General features: G+C 37.4%; 1 protein-coding gene across 2 annotated transcripts in view; it reads left to right on the forward strand.

The window, feature by feature from the left end:
• The window catches only part of MAP3K1 (mitogen-activated protein kinase kinase kinase 1), a 74,641-nt gene that overhangs the window by 52,838 nt on the left and 9,259 nt on the right, over window positions 1-12,544 (forward strand). For both annotated transcript variants that reach the window (XM_045565675.1, XM_045565676.1), the window contains exons 8-16: window positions 118-199; window positions 313-496; window positions 2,797-3,075; window positions 6,370-6,491; window positions 8,652-8,743; window positions 9,026-9,215; window positions 9,523-10,804; window positions 11,183-11,335; window positions 12,036-12,198. In XM_045565675.1, coding sequence (XP_045421631.1) covers window positions 118-199; window positions 313-496; window positions 2,797-3,075; window positions 6,370-6,491; window positions 8,652-8,743; window positions 9,026-9,215; window positions 9,523-10,804; window positions 11,183-11,335; window positions 12,036-12,198 — 2,547 coding nt within the window. The remainder of the gene's footprint in view (window positions 1-117; window positions 200-312; window positions 497-2,796; window positions 3,076-6,369; window positions 6,492-8,651; window positions 8,744-9,025; window positions 9,216-9,522; window positions 10,805-11,182; window positions 11,336-12,035; window positions 12,199-12,544) is intronic.

Here is a 12,544-nt window from a genome sequence, read left to right on the forward strand (position 1 = left end):
CAGATTATTTTTTGAGTTCTTTTTATATAAATCCTATACTAATTATTATGAACTGTTATGACATTTCTATGTTAAGCATTTACATTTTTGTAAGATTTGGGTTTTTTTATTTTTCAGGGGCAGAAGAATGTAGAAGAAATAGAGAACCTTTAATATGTCCCCTTTGTAGGTCTAAGTGGAGATCCCATGATTTCTACAGGTAATAATTTTGAGTTAATGATTTACGTATTTAATAGAAAAAATACAAATATGTTCTTAAAGTATGACTTAAATCTGTTAATTTTTTTTAGCAAGTTTTATTTTTCATTTTAGCCATGAGTTGTCAAGCCCTGTGGATTCCCCGTCTTCCCTGAGAGCTGCACAGCAGCAAACCATACCGCAGCAGCCTGTGGCTGGACCACAAAGAAGGAATCAAGAGAGCAATTTTAACCTTACCCATTATGGAACTCAGCAAATCCCTCCTGCTTACAAAGATTTAGCTGAACCATGGATTCATGTAAGTAATTCTTTGTTCTTCCATTCTCTAAGAAACATTTATAGATCAATTAATGTATTTGTCCCATTTCCCCAGTTGTTTATGATTTAAGAAAACCCTTTTGCTTGCCTCCATCATGACTCCAATTGCACTGAAAATTTTAATTTTACTTTTGGCATTAATATTATGCTGCTTACTTTACAGCTTAAACTTCAAAAATTGTTTGTCGTTTCACTTCCCATATCTAGAAACATCTCTTCCTGAATTAACGGACAGACAAGGTTGTCTAAGGATAGAAACCAGAACCCTTCAATGCTAACTTTTTCTGATGTTTAATCCCTATTGCTGCCAAGAATTTTCATTATGTTTCTTATTTGCTGCCATTTTAATTCAGTTTCACTTTGCCATATCCTAATGGCTTATAATAGGTGCTTAATAATCACTGAGCAGATGAATAAGAAAAAATATGTGATATTTACCTTGGATTAGTCACTTTTATTTGTAAGGACAGCTTCTGTTCCTTTACTTTCTCTTCCGATTGAATGGTTTTCCATCCTTAGTAAGTAGATTTTTGGTTGGTTGGTTGCTTTGTAATGATTTTCTTGGTTGTTGAATGCTTATTCTATTATTTTAAAAATATAAAATCTAAAACCAGATAGGTCTTCAGTAGACGATAGTGAAGTAAAATAATTATTTTTGATAATCTTGTTAAATTCTGTTGAATACTATTAAATTTGTGAACAGATGCATTAAGTCATTAAGCTTGTGTATCATTAGGATTTGTTTCCTTTTTCTTTTGTAACCATTACAGTCCTGTAGCTTGGGAATTCTCTTTTCTGAGCATGTTAGCAATCCATTATGCAGCTAATAAAATCTGCAGAATTAATAAACACATCTTAATTCTTTTATCCATAATAATTCATTAGTGATATTTAGCATAGGCCCTCACCTGCTCCTTCACGAGCCCTCAAGTTGATTCGGAGCTATTGGATGCCTTTTGTCCAAGGCAGTGATCTGGTTTGTCTTGCTTAAGCTTTAGGTTGGACTGGGCTATATAGTCCTAGTTTTTTTTATTAAGAATATTGTGTAAGACAGAATTAAAACTTCATGGTATGCTATTTAACAGTGCCAGAAGTTCACTATATTCTTGTTCCTTACTATCTCGTTATAACAGAATACATGTAAGTAAGTAGGTCATGATTTGTTTTCCCCAAAATTGTGTCTGTTTATTAATCTCTAATATTTAGAAATTTTTCACACGATGAATTATCTTAGGTATTAAGTTTAAGTTTACCTTTAGTTAATTGGCGCAGATTGTCAAGACCATTTATCCCTTCCTTTCTCTGGGGACTCTGTGGCTCTGGGGGCATGGTAATGATGACTGTGACAATATACACGTTAATTCTGGGTCTATTATTATCCTTTGGTGATTTGAACACAAGCATCTTTCTTTAGTTGTTCAATTTTTCAACTCTATTCCTCATAGCCCCACCTATTTTGTCTAGTTTTTTTAAAACATTTTTGTACGAGACAAAATCAAATAAATTATAAAATAAAATAAATTATTATTACTTATTGCTGCCATCTGTATCTCTTGAAACCCATTCCAGTCCCTTTCTTGATTTGGCTTTTTTAAAAATCTTGTTCCAGTTTTTTCTCTGTACAGTACCTTAATATGAATACAAAGCTAGGGTTCTTCAGACATTTTTTGTTTTTTGGGGATTTTTTGATAAGCATGGGGGCTACAGGCATAGAAATACATGTATATCCATTTAATTACTTAATGGAGTTTACTGTTCATTTTACTTGAGCTAATAAATGTTAATGACTTTTGTTAATTACCAGTTAAACTTGAATATAAAATTCTTCCTGATGATTTTTAAATGGCTGGGCATGTTTGAAATTATATAGTATGGTGAAGATTTAAGAAATGTCCAGGGGTGGCTCATGCCTGTAATTGCAGCGCTTTGGGAGGCCAAGGCAGGAGGATTGCTTGAGGCCAGGAGTTCAAGAACCAGCCAGGGCAACATAGTGAGACCCCGTCTCTACAGAAAAATAGAAAAATTAGCCAGGTGTGGTGGCATGTGCCTGTAGTCCCAGCTACTCAGGAGGCTGAGGCAGGAGGATCGCTTGAGCCCAAGAGTTCAAGGCTGCAGTGAGCTATGATGGTGCCACTGCACTCAGCCTGAGTGACAGAGCAAGACCTTGTCAAAAAAAAATGTCCAATTTTTATTTAGTAATCAAAATTCATGCTTAACTCAAAATACTGTGGGTTCATTAGTTTTTCTTCACATGGAATCCATTGTGTTTGTTTGATACAGGTGTTTGGAATGGAACTCGTTGGCTGCTTATTTTCTAGAAACTGGAATGTAAGAGAGATGGCCCTCAGGCGTCTTTCCCACGATGTTAGTGGGGCCCTGCTGTTGGCAAACGGGGAGAGCACTGGAAATTCTGGGGGCAGCAGTGGAAGCAGTCCGAGCGCTGGAGCTGCCAGTGGGTCGTCCCAGACCAGTGTCTCAGGAGACGTGGTGGAGGCGTGCTGCAGCATCTTGTCAATGGTCTGTGCTGACCCTGTCTACAAAGTGTACGTTGCTGCTTTAGTAAGTAGCTTTATTCCATAACCATATCATCATGGGTTTGCATTTTTTGTTGGTGTGTAGATATTGTTTTTAACATACAATAAAGCTACTTTACCTAGTTTTGGACAATCCAAATTTTATTTTTATTTCATAATCCCAGGAAATTGCAATTTTCCATTTAATCTGTTCATTTGAATTTTACTGTTTTAATCTGTTCAAGTTTTCCTATGTACTGTTTGCTTTTCTGTTTTAATGTTTTAAAAACTTTAATGTTTAAAGACTGTTTTAATGTCTTACTCTTCATATCTTTACATTTTCCTGAACAGGTACCTTGTACATGACAAAATTCAAAATGCTTAATGGGATGGCAAAGTGATCAAAGTTACTTTGATTTTTTTTTAATTTGATATCAGTAGATATTAAGGAGAAATTATTTTAATAATTCACTTGATTTTTATTATAATAAACATAATTATGTGGAAATTCAGGAGCCTTTTCAAAGAAAAGAGTTCCATAACGTAGATCAGTGAATTGTTTTTCCAGTTTAACCTGTTAGAAGTTGTCTTTCATGAGTGGGATGGTGAGGAGGAGGTAATTTTGGAGACTAATTTGACTTTCTCCATTTCGAGCATGTATCTCCCTAGAACAGCATTTTTCTCAACCTCAGCGCTGTTGACATTGGTCAGAGAAATGTTTACTGGAGAGTGGGGGCCACTGGGGTGTCGTCCTGTGCACTGTAGGGCAATTAGCAGCATCCTGGCTTCTGCCCCTAGATACCAGTAGCAAACCCACCCCTACCCTTTATGCCCATAGTCATGACAGCCAGGAATGTCTGTAAGCAGTGCTACATGTCACCTGAGGCTCAAAATCTCCCCTAGTTCAGAACCACTGCTTTAGAAAAATTGTTATCTAGTCTGTTTTTAAAGCTCATTAGTCTCTAAACTTCCTCTCTCAATATTTTTCTAATTCATCCTCTAACAACTGTGCCTAATGAATCTTCTTTTTGAGGCAGTTTAGCATGATGGTTATGAATATCGGTTTGGCGTCAGAATTGAGTGACGTAGTAATTAATTCATTATCCCAACTGGAATACTTGAATGATGTGCTGGTCTGTTCACTGAAAGGCTTCTAGGAACCTTTAGTAAGCTAATATATACATTGTGCATCCATCAGATCTAAGGGGTAGGGTGCATTGTTTCCCAGATTTATTTGACTATGGCCTATTTTTTTGTGTAGCATCTGGAGGAACTAACATTCTGTAGAAGAAAGACCAGTGTTCTTGGCCCAACTTTTTACCACTTACTTCTTAGTATTTTCCAACACATACCTTCAGGCATACTTGACTGTTCTGTATAGTCATCTTTTTCCCAGTTCCTTTTCTGCAAAGACTTCCCTGATCTTCCCAGCCAGTGGTACCCTCTTCCTTCTACTGTTTTGCTCCTTCGGCACACACCGTGTACTGCCTTACTGTCTGGTTGTTTCTTAAGTTTCCAACTGGCCTATGAGCTCCTATAGCACAGGACCATATGAAGCTATGGTCCCCAATCCCCAGGCTGAGGACCAGTACCAGTCCTTGACCTGTTAGGAACCGGGCCACACAGCAGGAGGTGAGCAGTGGGCAAATGAAGCTTTGTACTTACAGCTGCTCCCCATCGATTGCACTTCCTGTCAGATCAGCAGTGGCATCAGATTCTCATGGGAGCGGAACCCTACTTTAAACTGCGCATGTGTGGGAACTAGGTTGCTCACTCCTCATGAGACTCTAAGGCCTGATGATCTGAAGTGGAGCTAAGGCAGTGTTGTAGTGCTGGGGAGAGGCTGCAAATATAGATTATTAGCAGAGAGGTTTGACTGCACAGTAAATGTAATGTGCTTGAATCATCCCAAAACCATCCCCCCTCTACCACCCAGTCCATGGAAAAATTGTTTTCCATGAAACCAGTCCCTGGTGCCAAAAAGGTTGGGGACTGCTGGTATAAAGGATACCCTATCCTGGTTCCTCTGCAATTATTTAGTGTGCCAGGTTCAGAGGAGACAGATATGGCTCTTGCTCTTAAAGTTCCCCCTTCCCTTTTCTTCTACCTTCCTCCCCATATATAATTTTTTGCTGAACTATTTGAGAGTTATTTGCAGGCATCATGACATTTTCTCCTCAAATACTTCAACATATATCTCGTGAGACCAGAAACACTGTTCTATACAACCACAGTGCAGTCGGCACGCTCAGAAAACTTAACATACTAACCGTACTGTTATGTACTATATAGTTCATATTCAAATCCCTCCAAGTACCCCAACAGTGTTCTTTATAGCTAAACTGCAGACTTCATTCAGATTTTTCCACTAATGTCCTTTCCATTCCAGGATCCCACATTACATTTAGTCATGATCTCCCCTTAATCTCATCTGTGACAATTCCTCAGTCTTTCCTTGTCTTTCATGACCTTGACACTTTTGAAGTATGCTGGCCAGTTATTTTGTAGGCTGTCCATCAGTTTGGGTTTTTCTGATGTTTTCTCATGATTAGCTGAGAGTTACACGTTTTTCACGAGACTGCTACCAAGGTGATGTGCCCCTTCTCAGTGCGTCTTATCAGTGGGTGCATATGTCCGCGTGTCTTACTGTTGGTGACACTGTTGGGTAGGGTAATGTCTACTGAATTTCTCTGTTGTAAAGTTACTATTACTAAGCATCGTAGTAGAGACACTTTGAGATTATGCAAATATCCTGTTTTCTCCTCAAAATTTTGTCCACTGATTTTAGCATTTGTAAGTGGATCTTGCCTACAGCAGTTACTACTACACCATTTAAAAATGATGTTTGAAATGGTGATTTTCTGTTTTTATCCCTTCCACATTAATTAGCTGAACTGTCTCTGCCTCACGGGTATACCTGTTCAGTGTTTAATTCACATCAGTGCAGGCGCACGGGTCCCTACGTTGCTCTGTGGGTTATATCCAGCGCCACCATCGTTTATTTGGTTGCTCTGCTTATTCCAGCTTTGGCCATTGGGTCTCTCAGGTTGGCTCTTGTTCTCATTTTCTTCTTAAAAATAATTTTTTTAACTTTTCATTTTGAAATGAATTCAGACTTGTAAAAATTCAGGAAGAGTTCAGAGAATTTCTTTTTACTCCATTTATAGATTTATTCAGTTATCATTATTCGTATCATTACAGAGTCATAGATTTTGATTTAATTCTGTGGGTTATACTCCATTTCTATTGTTACTTATTTTGTTGCTCAAATTGTCTCAAATTAGGCCATTGTTTCTGATGCTTTTTAAATATAAACTGACTTTCAGTTATTTTTCCTCAGAAAACATTGAGAGCCATGCTGGTATATACTCCTTGCCACAGTTTGGCAGAAAGAATCAGACTTCAGAGACTTCTCCGGCCAGTTGTAGACACCATCCTAGTCAAGTGTGCAGATGCCAATAGGTAAGCCCTTATTGGTGAACCACCTCGAACCATCTTGTCTTAAAAGTGCCTAGCACTAAGCCTCACACCTAGTGAGTATTTGATGCATATATATTAAATGAGTCTTTGAGTATGGTTTTTTAATGTGAAATTTGGAATGAAATGTAGGTCTTAAAGCTCTTAAGGACCAGGGATAAGAACGAATGGCAAGTAAAAACCAAGCTAACAAACTTCACGGACCTCCACATTATTGTATCGTGATTGATTCTCTTCACATTCTTAATCTGAAGTCCAGTTAAAAAGAACAGTAGCTGACACTTTTATATCCATGAAGTATAATCTCATTTTATAGAATGAGTTACACAGTATAGGAACCAGTGAGATTATTACACCTGCTTATGCCTTATTATCAGGATAAAAAAAATAATAAACCCATTTCATTATTTTCAGTATAATGTTACGTTAATTATGACAGTGTCAATTTTTTAAAAAATTTTATATATTCCTGCAGTATCCTTGAAAATTGAAAATGAACAAGAAAAACCCTAACTAGGGAGAAAAATATGAGGTAGAGAAGTGAGGTATGGTGACAGTAAAAATGAACACAAGCCATGCTTTTTTTAGACTAACGGTTCTCTTATTTTCCCATTCCATAAAGCAGGAGGGAAAGATCGCTTTTCATTAATAAGCTCAGTGACAGTAAACAGTTGTTTGGCATTTCCCATCTCTCTCCATCCCAGCAGATCTTGGTCAGCATGAAGCATTGATGCTCCCTGTTCTGCCCCCACCTTTACACCCACTCCGAGCTCTCAGTCCAATCTTTATTTTCCTCCCCCAGTCTGATGAACTAGTTTGCAGGTCTCAAAAATGAGGTACTACCTTTGACCAGTTTCTCATTTCATGAGGTGAGGTCTATCTCTTGCTTCCATTGTTTTCTCTACATAAACCTATGGATTGAAAGTATTGGAGCTTTCCTTGTTGCTTAGAGAAAACATGTATCTGAAAAATGTTGGCAAATTAACAAATACTTTGCAAAATGCATAGGAAAAATCATGTTTCTCAATATTAGACTAGGTATTTTTCTGAAAACTTCATTGTTTTCATGACATCTGTCATGTTGTTTACTTTCTGAAATTCTAAAATTAGGTTGTTTACCTGGTCGCTTGAGTGACTAAAACCAGAAAAAATAGTGCAAAGAGATTTTATGATATTTGGAACTCATTCTGGCTATATGAAAGAATGTAAGGGTTTTGGATAGAAAGGTTTTGTTTTTAATTCAAGAGATTCTTTTTTTTTTTTTTTTGAAACAGAGTTTCACTCTGTTGCCCAGGCTAGAGTGCCATGGTGTCAGCCTAGCTCACAGCAACCTCAAACTCCTGGGCTCAAGCGATCCTCCTGCCTCAGCCTCCTGAGTAGCTGGGACTACAGGCATGCACCACCATGCCTGGCTAATTTTTTCTATATATTTTAAGTTGTCCAGCTAATTTCTTTCTAGTTTTTTTTTTGAGACAGAGTCTCGCTTTGTTGCCCGGGCTAGAGTGAGTGCCGTGGCGTCAGCCTAGCTCACAGCAACCTCAAACTCCTGGGCTCAAGCAATCCTACTGCCTCAGCCTCCCGAGTAGCTGGGACTACAGGCATGCGCCACCATGCCCGGCTAATTTTTTTTCTATATATATTTTTAGTTGTCCAGATAATTTTTATTTCTATTTTTAGTAGAGACGGGGTCTCGCTCAGGCTGGTCTCAAACTCCTGACCTCGAGCGATCCACCCGCCTCAGCCTCCCAGAGGGCTAGGATTACAGGTGTGAGCCACCACGCCCGGCCTTAATTCAAGAGATTCTTAATGAAAGTTTAGAAATCAACATGTCAGGGTCTTCGTTCTTTTTATTTTAACAAAATATAGTAAACCTTTTATCTGGTTTGATATTTAAATCAATACTTGCTGTCTAGGAGCCAGTACTAAAGGTTCTATGCTTAACACAGAGGATAAGTTAAATTTAAGAAACTAGGCCTAATAATATTATTATAGTGACATTGTTAATGTGATTTTATTGGTGCAAAAGTAAGCACTCATAAAAATGTTATTTTTCCACTTTTTCACAAGACTTTTCATTACTACTCTAATACTGATATGTATTTTATCCAAGAACTGGGGTTGATGTTGCTTTCTTTTCATTCTTAGCCGCACAAGTCAGCTGTCCATATCGACACTGCTGGAGTTGTGCAAAGGCCAAGCAGGAGAGTTGGCAGTTGGAAGAGAAATACTAAAAGCTGGTAATAACTTTTTACTTAAGATTAATATAGCATGTTTTATCCTTAGCAGTCTGTCTAATCTCATACTCTCATGGGGCAGTTACAGGATTTTGAAATAATTTTATAAATCGATTTACTCTGCTAAGGTTAGAAATATGACTTAATCCAAGAGAGAAATTCTGTAAACTGTAAAATATAATTCAGAGTATTTTTCTTGGCTTTATAATAACCATTTAATCATGTTTTGTTTTAGATTTTAATATCACTTTTTTCAATCATTTATTTTTACTTTCTTTTTTGTAGGCTCCATTGGTATTGGTGGTGTTGATTATGTCTTAAATTGTATTCTTGGAAACCAAACTGAATCAAACAACTGGCAAGAGCTCCTGGGCCGCCTTTGTCTTATAGATAGACTATTGTTGGAATTTCCTGCTGAATTTTATCCTCATATTGTCAGTACTGATGTTTCACAAGCTGAGCCTGTTGAAATCAGGTAACTTTTCTTCTGAAAATGTATTGCTTGCATCTTCCTACCCACCCCACATTCTCCCCAAGAACGACACATTTTAGATTTATGAAAGACTCAAATTACAGAGCATAGATACATTACTAATACCTTAATATTTGATTGACATAAAAACCTGAAGTCTAGGCTGTTTAATTAAAAAGTTATAGATCCTTTATACTAAAATGCTTTTTGAAATGTACAAGCTATAAATTACTACCATTTTTTAAATTTACTATGTTTTTCAGTAATCTGAACTTTGTCTCGTAATTGTGTTTTTTTTTTTTTGTTTCAGGTATAAGAAGCTGCTGTCCCTCTTGACCTTTGCTTTGCAGTCCATAGATAATTCCCACTCAATGGTTGGTAAACTTTCCCGAAGGATCTATTTGAGTTCTGCAAGAATGGTTACCACAGTACCCCATGTGTTTTCGAAACTATTGGAAATGCTGAGCGTTTCCAGTTCCACTCACCTCACCAGGATGCGTCGCCGTTTGATGGCTATTGCGGATGAGGTGGAAATCGCCGAGGCCATCCAGCTGGGCATAGAAGACACTTTGGGTGGTCGACAGGACAGCTTTTTGCAGGTGTCTGTCCCTAACAGCTGTCCAGAAACCACAGAGAACGGTTCTCTTGAGTGCACAGTCCATTTAGAGAAAACTGGAAAAGGATTATGTGCTGCAAAATTGAGTGCCAGTTCAGAGGACATTTCTGACAGACTGGCCAGCATTTCAGTAGGACTTCCTAGTTTAGCAGCAACAACAGAGCAACCAAAGCCAATGGTTCAAACAAAAGGCAGGCCCCACAGTCAGTGTTTGAACTCCTCTCCCTTATCTCATCATTCCCAGTTAATATTCCCAGCCAAGTCAGCCTCCTGTACAGCGGCCCCACCTTTGCCAGCCAGCACTGTAACAGATGTGTCTAAACAGAGACCTCAGGGATTCGTTCCCTGCAAAATACCTTCTGCATCTCCTCAAACACAGCGCAAGTTTTCTCTACAATTCCAGAGAAACTGTTCTGAAAACAAAGAGTCGGGTAAACTTTCCCCAGTCTTTACTCAGTCAAGACCCCTGCCCTCCAGTAATATACACAGGCCAAAGCCATCTAGACCTACCCCAGGCTGTACAAGTAAACAGGGAGATGCCTCAAAAAACAGCATGACACTTGATCTGAACAGTACCAAATGTGATGACAGCTTTGGCAGTAGCAATAGTAGTAGTAACGCTATTATACCCAGTGACGAGACAGTGTTCACCCCGGTAGAGGAGAAATGCAGATTAGATGTCAATACGGAGCTCAACTCCAGTATTGAGGACCTTCTTGAAGCATCCATGCCTTCAAGTGATACAACGGTAACTTTTAAGTCAGAAGTTGCTGTCCTCTCTCCTGAAAAGGCTGAAAATGATGATACTTACAAAGATGATGTGAATCACAATCAGAAGTGTAAAGAAAAGATGGAAGCTGAAGAGGAAGAAGCTTTAGCAATTGCCATGGCAATGTCAGCGTCTCAGGATGCCCTCCCCGTAGTCCCTCAGCTGCAGGTTGAGAATGGAGAAGATATCATCATCATTCAACAGGATGTAAGTACAGATTCTTTAGGAGGTTAGAGAGTTTTCTTGGACCATGCTGGAATGAATCTAATTCAGAAATGCTGCTTTTAACATGAGTTAATCATTAAAGCAGGTTTTTCACATAGAATCATTAATGATATGACAATAATGTTTGTGTCATTTAAACAACAATACTTCTTGCCTATTTCAAAGGTGTTTCTGGTTGATTCTGTAATGGTGATTACTTCTCCATTTGACATTGGTCACCAACAGCATCCACTCAGAGGTCAAGTCTATAGGTGGTTTAGGAAGCCAGACTGAACTAAAGTAATATTTTGCCAGGCTAATTTCACAAAATCTTACTCTTTTAACTGAATAATAAAAAGATTGCTTTCTTTTAATATGTAGACACCAGAGACTCTCCCAGGACATACCAAAGCAAAACAACCTTACAGAGAAGACACTGAATGGCTGAAAGGTCAGCAGATAGGCCTTGGAGCATTTTCTTCTTGTTATCAGGCTCAAGATGTGGGAACTGGAACATTAATGGCTGTTAAACAGGTAAATATCTAGTGAGCATATAAATGAAATGATTCAAATTGTAAAATGAAGCATGGGAAAGTAAAAAGAATAAAGGATATGTCCATATGTGTGTACTTTAGTTTTTTAAGCTTTAAGAAACCCAAATTTCAAAGTAGACATGGCCAAAGCACTAGTTAACATCATGAATTCTATTAGCATTATTGTTATTAAAAGTTGAAGCATAATTATTGTAAAATACAGTATCAAGATGAGTCTTGTAAAAGTTTTTTTGTTTTTTTTGTTTGTTTTGGTTCTTATAGTTAGTAAAGGTATAGTTTCATACTTTCAGCAGTGTACTGGCACAGTGTGATCTCGGGGTTCCTGTGGTTTACTTTTTATAATGAACATGTTTATCAGGATGTTCATTAGGAAAAATTATTTCATTTTTAATCATGTTGATTCTTCTCCCATGATTGGGCTTTTCTCATTTGTACTCTGTCATCAGACAGTTGTAATATTGGCTATATCCCAACTTTTTGTCATTTTTCTGATATTTCACTGCTGCTTATGCTAGATTGTTGTCTAAAAGAATCTGACTTGTTTTTTTTTTAAGTACACTGCATCCATGAGCATAAATGCTGTCTGCTACTAACGTAAAAGCTCATTTGGATTTGTCCATTTGAGATCAGATTGTTAGTGAAAGCTTACAAAACTTTGTGAACATGTTTATTTGAAATAGGTGACTTATGTCAGAAACACATCTTCTGAGCAAGAAGAAGTCGTGGAAGCATTGAGAGAAGAGATAAGAATGATGAGCCATCTGAATCATCCAAACATCATTAGGATGTTGGGGGCCACGTGTGAGAAGAGCAATTATAATCTCTTCATTGAATGGATGGCAGGTGTGTTCATGTTTTAAATTACAAATAATAGTATGTGGATTTAACTTCCTGCTTTTAAATTTAGGAAAAACAGTTTAATGAACATTTATTTTTATTAAATAGTTTGGGTTTCTAAAAACAAATTGTCCCTAATATACTGGTATGAACTACAAATACTTTGTTTTGTGTTTCATTTAATATAAGTAAAATATTCACTACCTCTACCTTTTAAATTTTTCCAGTGCGTTTTCATTTTTTTATTTTTTGGATTTCAAAATGAATACTTCTTTACTATTTGCATTAGAGGAAAATATAAGTAATTAATGAGATTATTTCATTTAGACAATACAGAGAAGAGACTATGGAG

Source organism: Lemur catta, chromosome 12 (genome assembly GCF_020740605.2).
Source record: "Lemur catta isolate mLemCat1 chromosome 12, mLemCat1.pri, whole genome shotgun sequence".
Classification (NCBI taxonomy): Eukaryota; Metazoa; Chordata; class Mammalia; order Primates; family Lemuridae; genus Lemur; species Lemur catta.